The following is an 18,745-nucleotide window of genomic DNA, read 5'->3' on the forward strand; positions in this document are numbered from 1 at the left end:
GGCATTGGCAGATGGATCCATACTCCCAGCCTGTCTCTCTCTTTCCCTAGTGGGGCAGGGCTCTGGGTAGGTGGGGCTCCAGGACACATGGTGGGGAAGTCTGCCCAGGGAAGTCAGGCTGGCATCATGGTAGCATCTGAAACTTGATGGCTTAAGAAGAGTTCAGATATAAAGCAGAAAAAATTATTGACTAATCATGAACCTAAAGGCAAGAATATTGCAGAAGAGGATTTGGGGTCTCCGTTTTGGAAAAGGCTAATAGGTCTATTTTAGGTACATTCCAAGGGGCCCATGACACAACTAGTTTTTGCCTGAGCCTGACATCTAATATGCAGGTGGACACAAGTTATTGTCAGGAGACATGTTCTCATAGCTGGAATAGGGATGAGAAAGCTGAGTCAAGGAAAAGAATAGCTCCCAAATATGGGGAAAATATATAAATATTGTTAGCTGAAAACCCCATTGATCTGATCTGGGGCTCATATTCAGCACAGGAGCCTGTGTAACCTCTGCATCTCTGTATGTCTGAGTTTGTATTCTGTGGTCACGGCTAGGAACTTTACAAGCTGCACTAATTTTTTTAAATCTTTATTTTTTAATCTTTATTTATTTATAGTTAGAGACAGCCAGAAATTGAGAGGAGGGGGAAGATAGAGAGGGAAAGAGTCAGAGACACACCTGCAGCCCTGCTTCACCACTTGTGAAGCTTTCCCCCTGCAATGGGGACTGGGGACTTAAACCTGGGTCCTTTCACACTGTAATGTGTGCACTCAACAGGGGCACCACCACCCGCCCACCCCCTGCCCCTGCTATACTAATTTCAGGACCCATCTTCCTAGATGGATAGAATATGTTATCCAACATCCCTTCAGAGACTGGAACATTCCCTACCATTGTTGATCCACATTGAGGGCAGGGTCCTATAGGGGCCCACAGTGGGTCTGTTATGTTGTTCTTGATGGAAATGACCAGTGATAGTGGTGAGAGGGACCTGTGAGAGGTCTAGGCCAATCATGTCTGTGTGGGAATCCCAAGATTCCCTGACTAGGTCCCCGGGTGATGAGGTGGCCTGATGGTGACCAAAGTCATCTTTAAAGTCTGCCATATTCAGAGACATTGAGAACACTCACATATTCCTGCACGCATGGGCCAACAGAGAGAAAGAGAAATAGAGCACTTACTCATATGATGGCAGGCTCACACACACACACACCACACACACACACAGAGAGAGAGAGAGGGAGAGAAAGAGAGAGGGAAAGAGAGAGAGCCACACTCACAGAGAGAGAGAAAGAGAGAGAGAGGGAAAGAGAGAGACACACACACACAGAGAAAGAGAGACACAGAGAGAGGGAGAGGGAAAGAGAGAAAGACACACACAGAGAAAGAGAGAGACACAGAGAGAGAGAAAGAGAGAGAGACACAGAGAGAGAGAGAAAGAAGGAAAGAGAGACACACACACAGAGACACAGAGAGAGGGAAAGAGAGACAAACACAGAGAGAGACACACACAGAGACACACACAGAGAGACACACAGACACACACAGAGAGACACACACACAGAGACGCACACACAGAGAGACACACATAGAGACACACACAGAGAGAGACACACACACAGAGAGAGACACACACACAGAGACACACACAGAGATGCACACAGAGAGAGACACACACACACAGAGACACACACAGAGAGAGAGGGAAAGAGAGAGGGAAAGAGAGACACACAGAGACGCACACACAGAGAGACACACATACACACACACACACAGAGACACACAGAGAGAGACACACACACAGGGACACACACAGAGATGCACACAGAGAGAGACACACACACACAGAGACACACACAGAGAGAGAGGGAAAGAGAGAGGGAAAGAGAGACACACAGAGACGCACACACAGAGAGACACACATACACACACACACACACAGAGACACACAGAGAGAGAGACACACAGAGACGCACACAGAGAGAGACACACACAGAGACACAGAGAGAGAGGGAAAGAGAGACACAGAGAGAGAGAGGGAAAGAGAGACACACACACAGATGCACACACAGAGAGACACACACACAGAGATACACACAGAGAGAGAGGGAAAGAGAGACACAGAGAGAAATAGGGAAAGAGAGACACAGAGAGAGAGAAAGAGAGGGAAAGAGAGACACAGAGAGACACACACAGAGAAAGAGAGAGGGAAAGAGAGACACAGAGAGAGAGAGAGGGAAAGAGAGGGAAAGAGAGACACACAGAGAGAGACACACACACACAGAGAGGGAAAGAGAGAGAGACACACACACAGAGACACACACAGAGAGAGAGAGGGAAAGAGAGACACAGAGAGAGAGAGAGAGAAAGAGAGGGAAAGAGAGACACACAGAGAGAGACACACACACACAGAGAGGGAAAGAGAGAGAGACACACACACAGAGAGACACACAGAGACACACACACACAGAGACACACAGAGAGAGGCACAGAGAGAGAGAGAAAGAGAGAGAGAGACACAGAGGGAAAGAGAGACACACACACAGAGACACAGAGAGAGAGAGGGAAAGAGAGACACAGAGAGAGAGCGAAAGAGAGACACACACAGAGACACACACAGAGACACTCACACAGAGACACAGAGAGAGAGGGAAAGAGAGACACACACACAGTGAGAGAGACACACAGAGACACTCACACACACAGAGACACACACACAGAGAAAGGGAAAGAGAGAGAGAGGGAGACACACACACACACACACACACACACAGAGACACGCCCACAGAGGTAGTTTATAAACATTCAAGCCCCACCCTCACCTCCTTGCTAAGCCACGCCCACACCTATCACTACTCCTACTTCCTGCCCAGCAATTTCCTTCCCCCAGTCACACAGCTGTACTGGGGCAACAGGTGTTCTGGGGTGGTGCAGCAGTGTCTGTGTTCCGCCTGGTACTTCCTGTCATTTCTGACTCCAGCAAAACCATCTCTTCTCAGAATGATGTGATGAGGGCAGGGGAATGGCACACCTGGTTACGTGCACACATTCTTTGCACAAGGACCTGGGTGACACAGGCCTGCAGGAGTCTATCTTTCTTTCTTACTCCTGTCTCCACCTTCCCTCTCAATTTCTATCTGTCCGATCTAATAAAAATAGAAAGGAAAAAAGGAAAAAAAAAGATTTCTGGTGTGGGAAATTTTTAAAAAATTTTTATTTATAAAAAGGACACATTGACAAAACCACAGGATAAGAGGGGTACAACTCCACACAGCTTCCACCACCAGAACTCCGTATCCCATCCTCTCCCTTGATAGTTTTCTTATACTTTATTTCTCTGGGAGTATGGACCCAGGGTCATTGTGGGATGCAGAAGGTGGAAGGTCTGGCTTCTGTAATTGCTTCCCCGCTGAACATGGGCATTGACAGGTGGATCCATACTCCCAGTCTGTCTCTCTCTTTCCTTAGTGGGGTGGGGCTCTGGGGAAGCAGGGACTCAAACCTGGATCCTTGCACGTTGTCACACGTGCATTCAACCAAGTGCAGCACTGCCTGGTCCCTATTGGAAAACATTTTCCACTTGGCATTTTCTGCCTCTGTGCTGAGGGGACACTGTCAGGGGACAGTGTCTCAGGGGACAGTGTCATCTCTCCCTGGTCAGTATCACCACACCCTGTCCCCACACACTGGTGCTGACACTTCTCCACTGCACATCAGTCCTTTCTGACTCATTTCTGTGTCAGTGATTTGGCCATCAGAATGTCAGGATTTACACTTCACAAACTTAGTTTTGAATAAGAGGCTTCCAGGATGCAGTCTGTGTTGGCCTTTGCATCTTTCATTTACACCTTGTATTTCACAGTGGAGTGAGAGGGGTGACACCACCCAGTGTTTGCCCTTGTCCTCCTGTCTTATCTCATTGAACTCCACCATGTTGCTTCATGTGGTACAAACAGCGAGAATTTCATTGTGTCTTCCTTATCATAATGTTTCACTATATATATATATATATATATATATATATATATATATATATATATATTCTTTCTATTAAGGTCATGCTGGTTTTCAAATGTTTACTTCATAGGAAAAGCCATACACACATGCCAAAATAAATAAGGTTGACTAAGCAAGTAGCATGCCTAAAACAGGAAGAGTAAAAGAATAAGAATGATATACTAAAGGGCTGGGGAGACAGTACAGTGGTTCTGCAAATAGACTTTCCTGCCTGAGGCTCTGAAATCCCAGGTTCAATCCCCAGTACCACCATCCATCAGAGCTGAGTAAGCTCTTGTGTCTTTCTCTTGCTCATTAAATTAAAACAAATAAAATGTTTTCTTTGAAATATATACTACACAATCCATGACATATAGCAATTGAATTCTCCTGCAGAACATTGAAACAAACAAACAAACAAAAAAGATGTTGAAATAATTACAGAAACTACATGTGGGGGTGTGTAACAAAGCATTTCTGGTCAAGAATCAGAAACAGAATCAAGGAAATAGACCACCAGATAAGACCTCCCAGTAAGAAAACTTATATAAATAATAGTTAACATGATCTTAACATGAAACCTGAGTCAGCTGTGAAACAAGCCAGATTTTGACACTGAAAAAGAAAGAAAAGATGGAGAGATGACAAATTAAATTATTACTTTGGTTACAAATAATTGTTGGAATTTTTTTTTCTTTTGCCTCCAGGGTTATAGCTGGGGCTTGGTGCAGGCACTATGAATCCACTGCTCCTGGAGGCTATATTTCCCCCCCACTTTATTGGCTATGACAGAGAGAAATTGAGAGGGGAGGGGGAGATAGGGAGAGAGAAAGAGAGACACCTGCAGCCCTGCTTCACCACTTGTGAGGTGATTCCCCCTGTAGGTGGGGAGTGAGGGCTTGAACCGGTATCCTTTCATGGATCCTTGCGCTTAGTACTATGTGCTAAGTACTTAAATGGGTGCACAACTGCCTGGGCCCCTGTTGGGGTTTTTGTTTTTAATTGAGAGGTTCATGGTTTTGCCCAGTGTCTACTTCACTTCACTACATGTAGGTCTAAGATGGAGGGATAGTATATTAGGCATTGTGTGGAATCAACCTCTTTCCTGGTGATCCTGAAAGTCACAGGGAGGCCCCAGCATCGGGCATTTTGGACACCAAACTGTCTTCCCTCTGATTTGGAAAGAGAAACTTCACAGAACTCAGGAGGAAGAGAAACTTGGCTGGACCCTCCTAAACTTATCTCTTCAGGAAAGAGAGAGCATACCACCTGCTTCAGACATAGAAACTCATTTCCTACTATTATTTTAACTTTTCAAAAACAGGAAGCGTGTTGTGCATACTGTGACCCATTGAAAGCAGAGAGGGCCTCTTCTTTTAGTTTCCTGTTTTATTCCAGGAATGGACCAAATTACCGTTTCTGGCAGGACCTGCTTAGATTTGTGGATTCAGTTTCGTTTCTTGGAAATGGTTGTCAAATGCCCCCATTTCATGCAGCCTTTATGCAGGGAGAAGATGGGTGCTGACTAACTCTTCCCCATCATCTCACTTCTGCACTGCTGGGTTCCAGGCACTGGTTAAAAGAATAGCTCTTCAGGGGGAGTTGGGCGGTAGCACAGTGGGTTAAGCACACATGGGGCAAAGCTCAAGTACCCGGCTTAAGGATCCCAGTTCGAGCCCCCAGCTCCCCACCTGCAGGGGCGTCGCTTCACAGGTGGTGAAGCAGGTCTGCAGTTGTCTGTCTTTCTCTCCCCCTCTCTGTCTTCCCCTCCTGTCTCCATTTCTCTCTATCCTATCCAACGACGATGACATCAATAACAGCTATAATAGCTACAACAATAAAACAACAAGGGCAACAAAAAAAGGAATAAATAAATATGAAAATTTTAAAAAAGAAGTGTCATTCAGACAGAATGTCTCCCTGGGTCATATCTTTTCAAGCATCAAAACACTTGCGAGGTCTTTCATATTCTGTTTTCTCTCCTGGGCTTCCCAGTGTTTGACTACTTTATTATTATTATTTTTTGTCTCCAAGTTTATGGCTGGAACTTGATGCCAGCACTACAAATCCGCTGTTCCTGGTAGCCATTTCTCTAATTTATTGGACAGGACAGAGAGACATTGAGAGAGGAGGGGCTGACAGAGAGGAAGAGAGACACCTGCAGACCTGCTTTGCCACTTGTGAAACTTCCCTCTTGCAAGCGGGGCATCAGAGGCTCGAACCCTGATCCTTGAGCAGGTCCTTAAGTTTAGTACTATGTGCGCTTAACCAGGTGCATCACCGCTGCTCCCCCCCCCCCCCGCCAGTGTTTGATTCTTAATAGTTCATTGAAGTAAGCCGGTAAGGTTATTAGTCTGTCTCTAACCTTCTTATTACAGATGTGGGGACCACATGACCTACAGGGAGGACCAGACTCCTGTGGGGATTCCCGCATCTTTTGTTTTGCAAAGCAAGTTCCATTTTGTTGCCCTAAGTGTAACTGAAGTCTTTCCTCCCGTAACTGAAGCTGAAGGAGAAGCCACCACCTTGACATGTAGAAGGTAAATGTGTCCTGGAGTTCCGCTTCCCCAGAGCCCTGCCCACTAGGGAAAGAGAGAGGCAGGCTGGGAGTATGGATCCACCTGCCAATGACCATATTCAGTGGAGAAGCAATTACAGAAGCCAGACCTTCCACCTTCTGCATCCCATAATGACCCTGGGTCCATACTCCCAAAGGGACAGAGAATGGGAAAGCTATCAGGAGAGGGGATGGGATACGGAGTTCTGGTGGTGGGAACTGTGTGGAGTTGTACCCCTCCTATCCTATGGTTTTGTTAATGTCTCCTTTCTTAAATTAAAAAAAAAAGACTTTAAAAAAATCAGGAAGGTGGAGCAGGTGAGGAAAAAAACACATCAAGACCTTTGGGTACTTCTATCAACTCTTTATTATATAATTTTATTTTATTAGTGATTTAATATTGATTTCCAGAACTATAAGATAACAGGATACAATCCCACACTGTTCTCACCACCTGAGCTCTGTGTCCCCCATTCCCTCCACTGGGAACTGCAGTGGTTGCCCCAAGGTCACAGATGTGGGTTGACTACTATTTCTATAACTGCCTATCTATATTTATATATATTTTCCCACTTATTCTATGGTCCTGGCTACTCTTGTTTATTTATTTATGATTAATATTAATTAAAAAAATTACAAGGGTACAATTCCACTCCATTTCCACCACCAGAGTTCTGGATTCCCAGTCTCTCCATTAGAAGCTACAGCAGTTCTCCTAAGGTTGCCGATATGGATGAACTATAATTTCCACAACTATCTGTCTAAATTTGTACATAGTTGTCTATTTTTTTTTCTATGGTGGCATCTTCTTTTCCTTTCCAGATCACACCTACATCTATTACTACTTCCAAATGTCTCCCTTTTTCTTTCTCTCTCTCCGGGTTCTGATGGAGTTGGAGTTCAGAGCCCTCTGATCATCTTCCCCCTATAATTTCTCCCCCACTGGGAGTAGTTTCATCAGCTCTGAACTTATCATCAGTGAATTTTTTAAATATTTATTTATTTATTCCCTTTTGTTGCCCTTTTTTATTGTTGTAGTCATTATTGTTGTCGTTGTTGGATACAACAGAAAGAAATAGAGAGAGGAGGGGAAGACAGAGGGGGGAGAGAGAGAGACACCTGCAGACCTGCTTCACCGCCTGTGAAGTGACTCCCCTGCAGGTGGGGAGCCGGGGGCTCGAACCAGGATCCTTAAGCCGGTCCTTGCGCCTTGCGCCATGTGCGCTTAACCTGCTGCGCTACCGCCTGACTCACCATCAGTGAAGTTTTTGCTTAATTACATAGGTGTGTGTGTGTGTGTGTGTGTGTGTGTGAGTGTATGTGTGTGAGTGTGTGTGTGTGAGTGTGTGTGAGTGAGTGTATGTGTGTGAGTGTGTGTATGTTTGTGTGTGTGTGTGAGTGTGTGTGTGTGTGTGTGAGTGTGTGTGAGTGTGTGTGTGTGAGTGTGTGTGTGTGAGTGTATGTGTGTGTGTGTGTGTGAGTGTGTGTGTGTGAGTGTGTGTGTGTGAGTGTATGTGTGTGTGTGTGAGTGTGTGTGTGTGAGTGTGTGTATGTGTATGTTTGTGTGTGTGAGTGTGTGTGAGTGTGTGTATGTTTGTGTGTGTGTGTGTGTGTGTGTGTGTGTGTGAATGTGCCTCCCCTCTTTAGCCAGGAATCTCCAACTGACAGCCAAGCACTGATTGAGGCTGCCATTCCACAACTGAGAGTCACTAGTCCAGGCTCAACTGGCCCAAGGACATCCACACTGGGTGAGACAGGAGCCCAGAGATCTACAACCCGCACTTGGTGTTTCATTTGCTGTATGGTTCTGTAAGGAGAGGAGAGTGCAGCTAACTGGGGATCCTCCCCGGCTCCCTCACATGGGATTCCAGTTCTGAAGAACTGCAAGAAAGATAGTCGTGTTTCAGGGGGAAGATGAGCTTTTATTGAGAGAAAGTAAGGACAGAGAAGGCGTGTAGACTCCCAAGAAAGAGGGGGTAGGGGGTGGGCAGGACAGGAGAGACCCATTCCCTTCCCCGCCCCCTCCCCCTCTCCCCTAGCTCTTTAGTCCTTTCTGGGAAGACAAGACCCTCAGGGATGAGCTCCAGCCTTTGTCTCCAAGGTCACCACTGCCTCCATCTGCAGGTTGTGGCCTTTGCAGTCAGGGAGGGAGGGAGCTGGGGCAGGATGTGCAGAGACACACTGGACTTCTGGGCCTGCTACTGGCTGCCTGCAGGTGGCAGGGGTGCAGGGTGCAGGGTGCAGGGGAGGGTGCTTCTCTCCCTAAACTAACCTCCGACAGTTTCCTAATCCCTTTTTTTTTTCCAGGGGACGGCATGGACATAGCCCTCCACTACCACAGTCCCCACATTTAGGGGAAATCAACAAATGCCAGTTTCAATGGATACGTCTCCCCCTGGGAAAACCACCTTCTTGATCATGGTATTTCCTCTATTAGGTAAGTATCCCTAATACTGTTTTTTATTATTATTTCTCCCACATAACCAGAACCATTTAAATTTTTCCTCTCTCATGGAGTTAATTTATGACTTAGTATTTCCCTAGACAATTACCTATTTCATATCCATTTCAAAAATATTTACAAGAGAATTCTTCCAAATCTTCAAATTTTAGCTAGTTCTAGCATGCGGTGCAGTTTTCCAGAATACAGAGAATAAGGGAAAGTTCATTTTGTTTTCGGACCAAGTAGCTTATCATCGATACCAGAGTTTGATAAAGAAAGCACGTAGATAGGGCCAGGAAGTGGCACAGCTGGTTGAGCACACGTGCTACAAGGCGTAAGGATACAGGTTCAAGCCCCCAGTCCCCACTTGCAGAGGGAAATCTTTGTGAGTGCTGAAGCAGGGCTGCAGCTGTCTCTCTCTGTTTCTTTCCCTCTCTATCTCCTCATTCCTCTTGATTTATGACTGTCTCTAACAAAGATAATAAACAAATCATATAAAAAGGAAGCACATAGGCCATGTTATAAAACAATATTTTTTTCATGAATATAAATACAGAAATGTCTATTTAAACACTAGAAATTAGTCTCTAATCACATATTGGGAATGTTCTAGGTGACATCACTCGTAGGTGAAACACTAGAGAAAGTGAAAATAAAGTTGATACTTGAACTGGGTGTGGTGTATGGCTCCAAAGCAAAGGACCCTGAGGAAGGAGGGAAAGGGATGTGGTGGATAGACTGTGGGGTCCTGGTGTCTGATGGGAGAAAATGACCCAGGCTGGGGGTTTTCTGGCAAACACTTGTCCTGGGGAGATGACAGCTTGCAGCTCTACACCAGCTACTGTAAACCATTAAGCCCCCAATAAAGTGGGGGGAAATAATGTCCTGATCACAGCCCAGTAGTGTTGGGGCCAGGAAATTAACAGAGAAATTAACAGGAACTACCTAGGGGAACATAGATACTGCTGCACCATGCCAGGATACGTGTTCCCCACATGTTACAATGTACAATGGACCCGAGTTCGAGCCCTCAGTCCCCACCTGCAGGGGGGAAGCTTCACAAGTGGAAAAACAGGGCTGCAGGTGTCTCTCTGTCTCTCTCCACCTCTATCTCCCCCTTCTCTCTCAATTTCTGAACGTCTCTATCCAATAAACAAATAAAGATAATATTTTTTTCTAAAGCAGGCAATGGTTTTCTTATAAGTCTGCAATTTGGGCATGTTTAACTAGGATAGGTTCTTCTTTCTTTTCTTTTTTAATCTTGGAAGCTTCCTGGAGGAGGCTCATTTGTCAGATGGGGAATTCACCTCTGTGTTGCCTCATCAAGTAGCTAGCCAGTGAGTTCTGGTTGATGGGCAGGTTATATGGGGTGGCGACAATGACACCAAGTCTTCTTTATGTGGGACTTTGTGGAAAACCTGGAGACCTGGGATTCCTTATAACTTGCTAGCTAAGTTCAAAACAATGAAATAAAATAAAAGAACCCAAGAAGAAGGAGGCACTCTCCTCATCGAACTTCGTTGAAACACAGAACTGCCTTAACGCTTTACTATTTCTCTAAGCAGCCAAAAAGTTCATCGAATTTCACAAAATGGAAAGCAGACTTTTTAATTGTTATTGTAGTTATTGTTGTTGTTGTTATTGAGGTCATCATTGTTAGATAGGACAGAGAGAAATGGAGAGAGGAGGGGAAGACAGAGAGGGGGAGAGAAAGATAGACACCTGCAGACCTGCTTCTCCTCCTGTGAAGCGACTCCCCTGCAGGTGGGGAGCCGGGGGCTCGAACCAGGATCCTTACACAAGTCTTTGTGCTTTGAACCACATGCAGTTAACCTGCTGTGCTACAGCCCCCCTCCCTAAAAAATGGAACATAGACTTTATAATTCCACTGAAGGTGGAACAACGTCCCATTGTAAGAATGAGAAATTCAGAAGACATTTTTAGAAAATAAAATCTACCGCATCAAAAGTTGAAAGGTAGTAGAGTAAGAAAAAAAAAATCCGAAGTCAACTAAATTTCCTACCAAAACATGTGCCATACGGTTGAAATACTCTTCTTAACAAAATTAAAAATGTCTTTTAATATGGTCCGTTCAGCTTCCTGTCTGAGGGCGATTGTTCTTTCAGTGTATTGCTCTTCTAGGAACTTAATTTTTTCCTCCTTTTCCTGTGGCCTATGGGCATATTCTTCCTCAATGAGTTTAATTTCACGGTTTAACTGATCAACGTAGGTTTTCTTCAGTTTCTCTACTTTGTCTTCCAGCTTTTGCTCTATGTCCTTGTATATGGCTTCTGAGAAATAACTTCCTCTATTCCCCTGCACCATTTTCTCTATCAGTTGCACCAGCTCCTGTACCTGAGCTTCCTTCTCCGGCTTCTCTGCTCTGTTATTGAAGGCGCAGACGCAGTTGTCGCACTCCTTGACGATGTTTCTTAGGTTCACATCTGCATCTTTGATGAAGTCCTGTATGCATCTGCCCTCCAGCTCCTCTTTACGGGTGAAAAGGATGATCATGTGCTTCATGACCGACTCTCCAAACACGACCTTGATCAATGCAATGGTGTTCTGTTCCTCCTCTGTGTAGCGGCCCAGTTGGATCACCATGAGGATGGCGTGAGGCCCTGGGCTGGAATGGAGGACACACTGGCTGATTTCCATGCAGGTGGTGTCCAACTTCTCTTTGGTGTCAAAGAGCCCTGGGGTGTCCACCACCAGGAGCTTCCTTCCATTCCAGTCTCTGGATTCTTTCTGGCAGCCCTTGGTCACTGAACGAGAAGCAATCTTAGATTCAAATACTCTTTCTCCCAGGATGGTGTTTCCTGTGGCACTTTTCCCACTGCCAGTTTTCCCAAGGAGAACGATCCTCAGGTGGTTACATAACATAGGCTCAGCCATGTTCACCCGAGATGAGATGCTTAAGACCTTAAGAAAGAGCAAGGGAGTTAAATGGTCAGTTTAGGGAAGCCTAACCCATTCCTAACCTTCTTTTCTCCTGCCTGAAATACGTAAAAGTCAGGGCTGGGTGGTGGCCCACCTGGTTGAGCACACCTAGGATCCAGTTCAAGCCCCTGGTCCCCACCTGCTGGGGGGAGGCTTCACAAGTGGTGAACCATGGCTGCAGGTGTGTCCTGCCTCTCTCACTATTTATCTCTATCCAATAATGAATTATATATACATATATATGATTAAAAATTTAAAGGTCCATTGATAGACTGATTCCAATGGAAAAATCCAGCAGTTCAGTCACTACGAAAGAGATAGTTAAGCAATTAAAGACTTTTCCTACAGGGGCCAAGCAGTGGTGCATCTGGTGCACAAGGATCCAGGTTCAAGCCCATGGGCCCCAACTGCAGAGGGAAAGCTTCTCAAGTGGTGAAGCAGGGCTGCAGGTATCTCTGTCTCTCTCTCACTCCCTCTATATCTTCTCCTTGTCTCTTCTCAATTGCCCTGTTACTGTGTGATAAAAATAAATAAATAAAAAAAACTAAAAAAGAATATTGCAACATTAGAATGCCACATGCTGATGACTTCACAAAAGAATGTATCCATTCATTCATACACTCTTGTGTGTGCGTGTTTGTGTGTGTAGCTTGGGCCTTGTATAGGCATTATTTATTTACTTCCTTGTTCTGGACTGCTTTATCATTCGCAGCATATAAAGACAAAAAGAGAAACAGAGAGACCACATCACACCACAACTCCCTCCAGTGCCAAGTCCATCCTTGTGGTGTTGGGCTAGAATATTCCATGTAATTAGAATGACTAGCTATTTCACTATTGTATTTATATATACATGGCAATGATTTAATTTTTTTTAATAATAGGAGTGCATATTTACACCATTCCTGACACCAAAGGTCTGTGTCCTGACCCCACCCCCCTACACTGAAGCTGAACATCTACCCTCACACTCCACCCAGAGTCTTTTTTTTTTAACTTTGGTGCAATATTCCAAACTCAGTCAAATTTTGCTTCATTTCCCTTTCTGTTCTTCTTTCTCAACACACACACACACACACACACACACACACACACACACATTTTTTTTTTAATTGACATCAGAGTTATCACACAAGTGGTGGCTGCAGGGTGAATTCATTTTTTCCAGAGACTGTTTTTTTTTCTTTCTTTTTTTGTGTAATACTACACAGAGAAATTGAGAGTGGATGAGATGAGAGAGACCTGCAGTATATTTCACCGCTAGTGAAGTTCCCCCCCTGCAAGAGTGGGCATGGGGCTTGAACCTGGATTCATGTGCGCAGTAACGTGTATGCTTAACTGGATATGCCAGGGACCAGCTACCAATCTTATTTCCTTCTATCTACTATGGTTAATTATAAAATATAATTTTTGCTTGAGGAAATAAAGAAAAGGAGAGTAAGGTAATCAATGAAAAGCAGAACACTGAGGGAACTTTGCTATACCAGAGTAAAACATAATTTCTGTGAGTAAGTATTGCAATATGCATATATGCATTGATGAACAGAACAGTGAAACACAATCAGGAAATTCGGAAATAGACCAAAGTGCTTATATTACATTAATAGATATTGGATCTTTTTTTTTTTTTTTTTTGCCTCCAGGATTATCGCTGGGGCTAGATGTCTACACTACAAATCCACTGCTCCTGGCAGCCATTTTTTATATTTTATTGAACAGGACAGAGAGAAACTGAGAGGGGATGGGGAGGTAAAGAAGGAGAGAGAAAGACAGACACCTGCAGACCTGCTTCACCACTTGTGAAGTCACCCCTTTCCCTGAAGCTGGGGAGTCGGGGCTCAAACTGGGATCCTTGGATTTTATACTATGTCCGCTTAGCCAGGTGCGCCACCACCAAACCCCTGTAGATATTGAATTTTGGTGTTAGATTTATATTGAAAAAAAAAACAGACTCTCTCAAGAATGGTGAAAGATAAGCAACACTGAATGGCTCAAGAAGCACCTAGAAAAAAATATATATGCCCAGTTCCAGATGACTGGATAAATAAGTTATTAGATATATCCAATAGAATCTAATCCTACAAAAGAGATTGTATTATTTGGAACAAAATGGATGGCACTGGAGGTGATTAGGCTAAGTGAAATAAGTAAAGAGGTGAAGGACAACTACAAGATGTTTTACTCATCTGTGGAATATAGAAGACCAAAACAGATGGACTTGTATGAGATGGTAGCCAAACCATGTTGTGGGTTTGGATATTGGCAGGGGTTGGGTGTGGGGCGTGTGAGGGCACAGGACTTTGGACTGACTTATACTTATCACAGTGGCTATAAAATTATATTCCTAAAATCTTGTAATTTTATAAAAGTAATCAAAAAGGGAGGGGAAGATAACATTGAGTTTATTTCCTCACACTATCAAAACTACATATAGATTAGAATTTGACCATACTATACTGTATCTCTAGTATGTGAGACTGGGGCATATCTCATTATTCTAAACACTGACACATAATAAAAAATGGGGCATAATCTCTCTCTGAAAAATGTTGGGCAAGATTCAGCCAACTAGATTCTTCTGCCATGATTGAGGTGAGCTATTTCTGTAAAGTCAGCACACTTATAGAGGATTACAGTGATTTATAATTCTATACATTAACAGGAGTATAGATTAACACTGTTCCCACCACAACAGATCTGTGTTCCTATGCTCACCCCCAAGAAAGGAGATTAAAAACTACCCTTCCCCCCACCCAGAGTTTTTTACTTTCATGTAATGCTCCAGGCCCAGTCTAAGTTCTGCTCTGTGTTTCCTATTTTGTTCTTTTTCTCAACTTCTGTTTATGAGTGGGATCATCATTACTTGACTTTTTTTTTTCAGCTAGAAACAGATTTTTCTTTTCTGGGTGGTTTCCAAATTGCTTTCATTTCTAAAGATCTGAACTGGAGTCAGTCAAATTCTTTGAAAAGACAATGGATGATACGGGCAGAAGATGATAATAGACGGTTTTCTAAAGAAGAGATTCACATGGTCTACAAACATATTGTGGAAATGCTCCAGTTCACCCATCATCAAAGAAATGCAAATTAATTAAAACCACATTGAGAAAGGTTGGTGGTGGCACACTGGGTTAAGTGCACATAGTATGACGTGCAAGGACCAAGTAAGGAATCTCAAACCGAACCCCCAACTCCCCACCTGCAAAGCAAGCTTCACAAGCAGGGAAGTGGGGGTCCTCAGGTGTCTGCCTTTCTCTTCCCCTCTTTATCTTCTCCTCTTCCCTCAATTTCTCTCTGTCCTGTCTAGTAAAGTGGGACAGGTGGCCACCAGGAGCAGTGGCTTTGTAGTGCTAGCCCTGAGCCCCAGTGATAACACTGGAGGGAAAAAGAAAACATTGAGATTCTACCTCACACCTGTGAGAATGGCCTCCATAAATAAAGCAAGACCTTCTCTTGTTTTATTGTTGAAGATGAGTATTGAAGCGAATATGGGGAGAGGGACTCCACTACACTGCTGTCAGGAATGCAAATTGGTACTGTCATTATGGGAGAAAAGTCTGGAGAATCCTTAAGCAAATACAAATGGAAATACCTTATGACCCGGCAATATCCACTCCTAGGCATTTACCCCAAATATATAATAACGCTGACTCAAAGGGACATATGAACCCTCATGTTCATAGTAGCTTTATTCACAGTAACAAAAGCCTGCAGACAACCAAGCACCCTTTGGCCGATGACTGGATAAAAAAGTTATGAGACACATATACTCAGTGGGGTTTTACTCGGTAGTACAAAATGATGATATTGTGTCCGTTGGGATAAAGTAGATGGAACTGGAAAAGATTATGCTCAGGGAAGTAAGGAAGGAAGTGAAGTACAGCTACAAGGTGGCTTCACTCAGATGCTGAACACAGAGAACTGAGTATATGAATGTGAAAAAAGCAAACTGTCAACCTCTATCTAAGACTGCGGGTGAACTATAGTGGTTATCAATGGGGGGTGGAGATGAGACACAAACCTTTGGTGACAGCCATGGTGAAAAAAAAAAGACTATAGGTAGTGCAGTGGGTTAAGTGCACTTGGTGCAAAGCACTGGCGCTAGGATCCCGGTTCGTGCCCACGCCTCCCCACCTGCAGGGGAGTCGCTTCACAGGCAGTGAAGCAGGTCTGCAGGTGTCTGTCTGTTTTTCTCTCCCCCTCTCTGTCTTCCTCTCCTCTCTCCATTTCTCTCTGTCCTATCTAACAATGATGACATCAACAACAACAATAACTACAACAATTAAAAGAAACAAGGGCAACAAAATGGGAAAAAATAAATAAAAGACAATACTGTAAACCATTACTCAATGAAGCTCTAAAGTTAAAAACAAGAAAAGAATAGACAGTGGATGGAGTATCACAAAGCAGTCAACACCTGTCAATGCACAGCTAAATAGTGCTCCCTAATTCCTAGTTGCCTGGTGAATACAAGACATGAGCAGATCACCACTTCTCTGTCTAGTTAAACACCAAGAGCATGGGCCTGTGTCCATGCACTCAGGATCTTCCCCCCCCTTACACACCACCTCTCCCCCCTCACAGCTCTGTTTCTACACAGGTGGGTCCTTTTAGAATCAGAACCCACTCTCCACGCAGTCTTGCTGGGCCTGCCTGTCCCTTTTTCTCTTTCTCTTTGGGTTTTCTCTCAACGATACTCACCTCTGCTTGAAGGAGTGGACAGTGTTTCCGATTATTTTTCTGAAGGGCTGCTTAAACTACTGCTTTTGCTTTAGCTCTGAGGAAATTGTCTCACCAGCCTCTGAAATCTCAGGAAACTGCCTGGGTGGAGCTGGTGGAATGGTTGTTTACCTTTCGGAGACAGAGATGTTTCCCGTTATGTAGGCGTGTTTCAGTTTTGTGAAGTCCTGACTTCTATTAATCCTTCATTGCTAAAATGATCTCTGCTGTGTCAGTAACAGTGGTAGATGCACAAGATATTTATTTGATTTATTATTATTACTACTGACAACTGTTGTCACTGGAGTTTTTGTGTCCATGTGATTCTAACTCTTCTAAGAGACTGTATTTTCCTATCATGAGCAGCTAGAGAGAGACAGAGACAAAGCAGGAGAGAGACAGAGAGGGAGAGGAGTAGAGAGGCTTGACACTCAGCACTGCTCCAGCACATGTGAAGTTCCCCGCACACATAGTGGTCCCATGTGATGCCGGGTTCTCAAACACCAATGATCCTTACGCACACCTGAACAGTGTGTGCTTCGTCAGGTGAGCTAGCTCCCAGTGCTGAAAGGGCCTTTATTCAGGACCCGAGTCTTGTCCAGACGGCCAAGCACAAAGTGTGAGGACCTACCCTGATTAGAGCAGGAGACTGTGGGGCCATGTATGAAAGTAGGAGGAAGTCAGACATGTGGCCTGTTGGTTTTGAAGCTTTAGATCCTTCAGGGGACTGAACAAAATGGAGTTTAATTAAATTATCTTGGGAAGAAATAAAATCATAATCTATTAATTTTTACTTTTACTTTATTTTTTTATATTCAAGAGAGTCTTAGCTATTTATTAGTTACTTTCACATACTAAGTTATCCACAAATATTTTTTCTTTTTCTTAATTTTATTAGTGATTTAATATTGATTTACAAAGTTACATGTCAACAGGGGTATAATTCCATACCATTCTCACCACCAGAGTTCTGAGTCCCCAATCCCTCCACTGCACGCCACAGCAGTTCTTCTAAGGTTACAAACATGGGTTAATCATCCTCTCTACAATGATCTGTCTGCTTTTGTACACAATTGGCCCTATTTTATCCAGGTCCAATCCTCTCTTCCCCTCCAAGATACACATAACCCTATTACACCCAAATATCTTTCTCCTTTCCCTCCTCTTTCTCTGGGACATGATGGAGCTGGAGTTGGGAGCCCTCTTTTCCTCTTCCTCCTATCACTTCTCCTCCACTAGGAGTATGGATTAAAATTATTTTGGGATACAGGAGGTGGGAGCTCAGGCTTCTGTAATTGCTTCTCTACTGGACATGGGCACTGGCAGGTGGATCCATATCCCCAGCCCTTCACCAATATTTTCATATTTAGTTGTATAGCAGTAGTTATCAACAAGAACAATCCCAAACTCTCCAGAGTATAACTGTGGTGGAGAGAAATGAAGAATGTTGCCATACAGGTGACAGCACAATGGTCATAGAGAAAGACTTTTATTTCTGAGACTCTGAGGCCACAGGTTCAATCCCCAGCATCACCACATGAGTGGTGATCTTTTTTTCTTTCCTTTTTTTTTTTTTTAGGGAAGGCTATTATTAATGGTTTATACTCAACAGTAAAATACAGCAGTTTGTGCATGAGTGACATTTCTCACTTTTCCACATAACACTTGAAACCCCCCACCACCACCTTCTCTGCCATCTTCTTCTTCTAGCGTTTGCCCTTCTTCCGTAGCCAGTCAACAGCGTCAGGTTGAGCCTGATGTCAAGTTTCGAGACCTCCTTTGAATCTGGAGAGGTGGCAGTCGTTGACTATGTGGGTCATAGTCTGTCTGGAGCCGCAGTGGCAGTTTGGGTCGTCTCTGGCTCCCCAGCGATGGAACATAGTGGCGCACCGGCCATGGCCTGTTCGATAGCGATTGAAGAGGGCCCGATCATAACGTGCTAGGTCAAAGCCGGGTTGACGCTTGCAGGGGTCTGTGATGAGGTGTTTGTTCTTTACCTCAGCTGACTGCCAACTCTGTTTCCAAGAGTCTGGAACAGAGAAGTTCAGTGTAGGCGTAGGGGACCAGATTGGGTGATGAGACGTCAAGCG

The 18,745-nt window shown here is 44.2% G+C and overlaps 1 protein-coding gene across 1 annotated transcript; it reads right to left on the reverse strand.

Annotated features, from left to right (window-relative positions):
* Positions 1 to 10,588: 10,588 nt before the first annotated feature.
* Positions 10,589 to 16,718, reverse strand: LOC103125062 (GTPase IMAP family member 7-like). Its single transcript, XM_007535831.3, has 2 exons — positions 16,638 to 16,718; positions 10,589 to 11,918 (listed from the first exon to the last, which is right to left on the reverse strand). The coding sequence occupies exon 2, from the start codon at positions 11,889 to 11,891 to the stop codon at positions 11,016 to 11,018; it is 876 nt and encodes a 291-aa protein (XP_007535893.2). The 5' UTR covers positions 11,892 to 11,918; positions 16,638 to 16,718; the 3' UTR covers positions 10,589 to 11,015.
* Between the last annotated feature and the right edge of the window lie 2,027 nt (positions 16,719 to 18,745).

Source organism: Erinaceus europaeus, chromosome 8 (assembly GCF_950295315.1).
Source record: "Erinaceus europaeus chromosome 8, mEriEur2.1, whole genome shotgun sequence".
In the NCBI taxonomy this organism is placed as follows: domain Eukaryota; kingdom Metazoa; phylum Chordata; class Mammalia; order Eulipotyphla; family Erinaceidae; genus Erinaceus; species Erinaceus europaeus.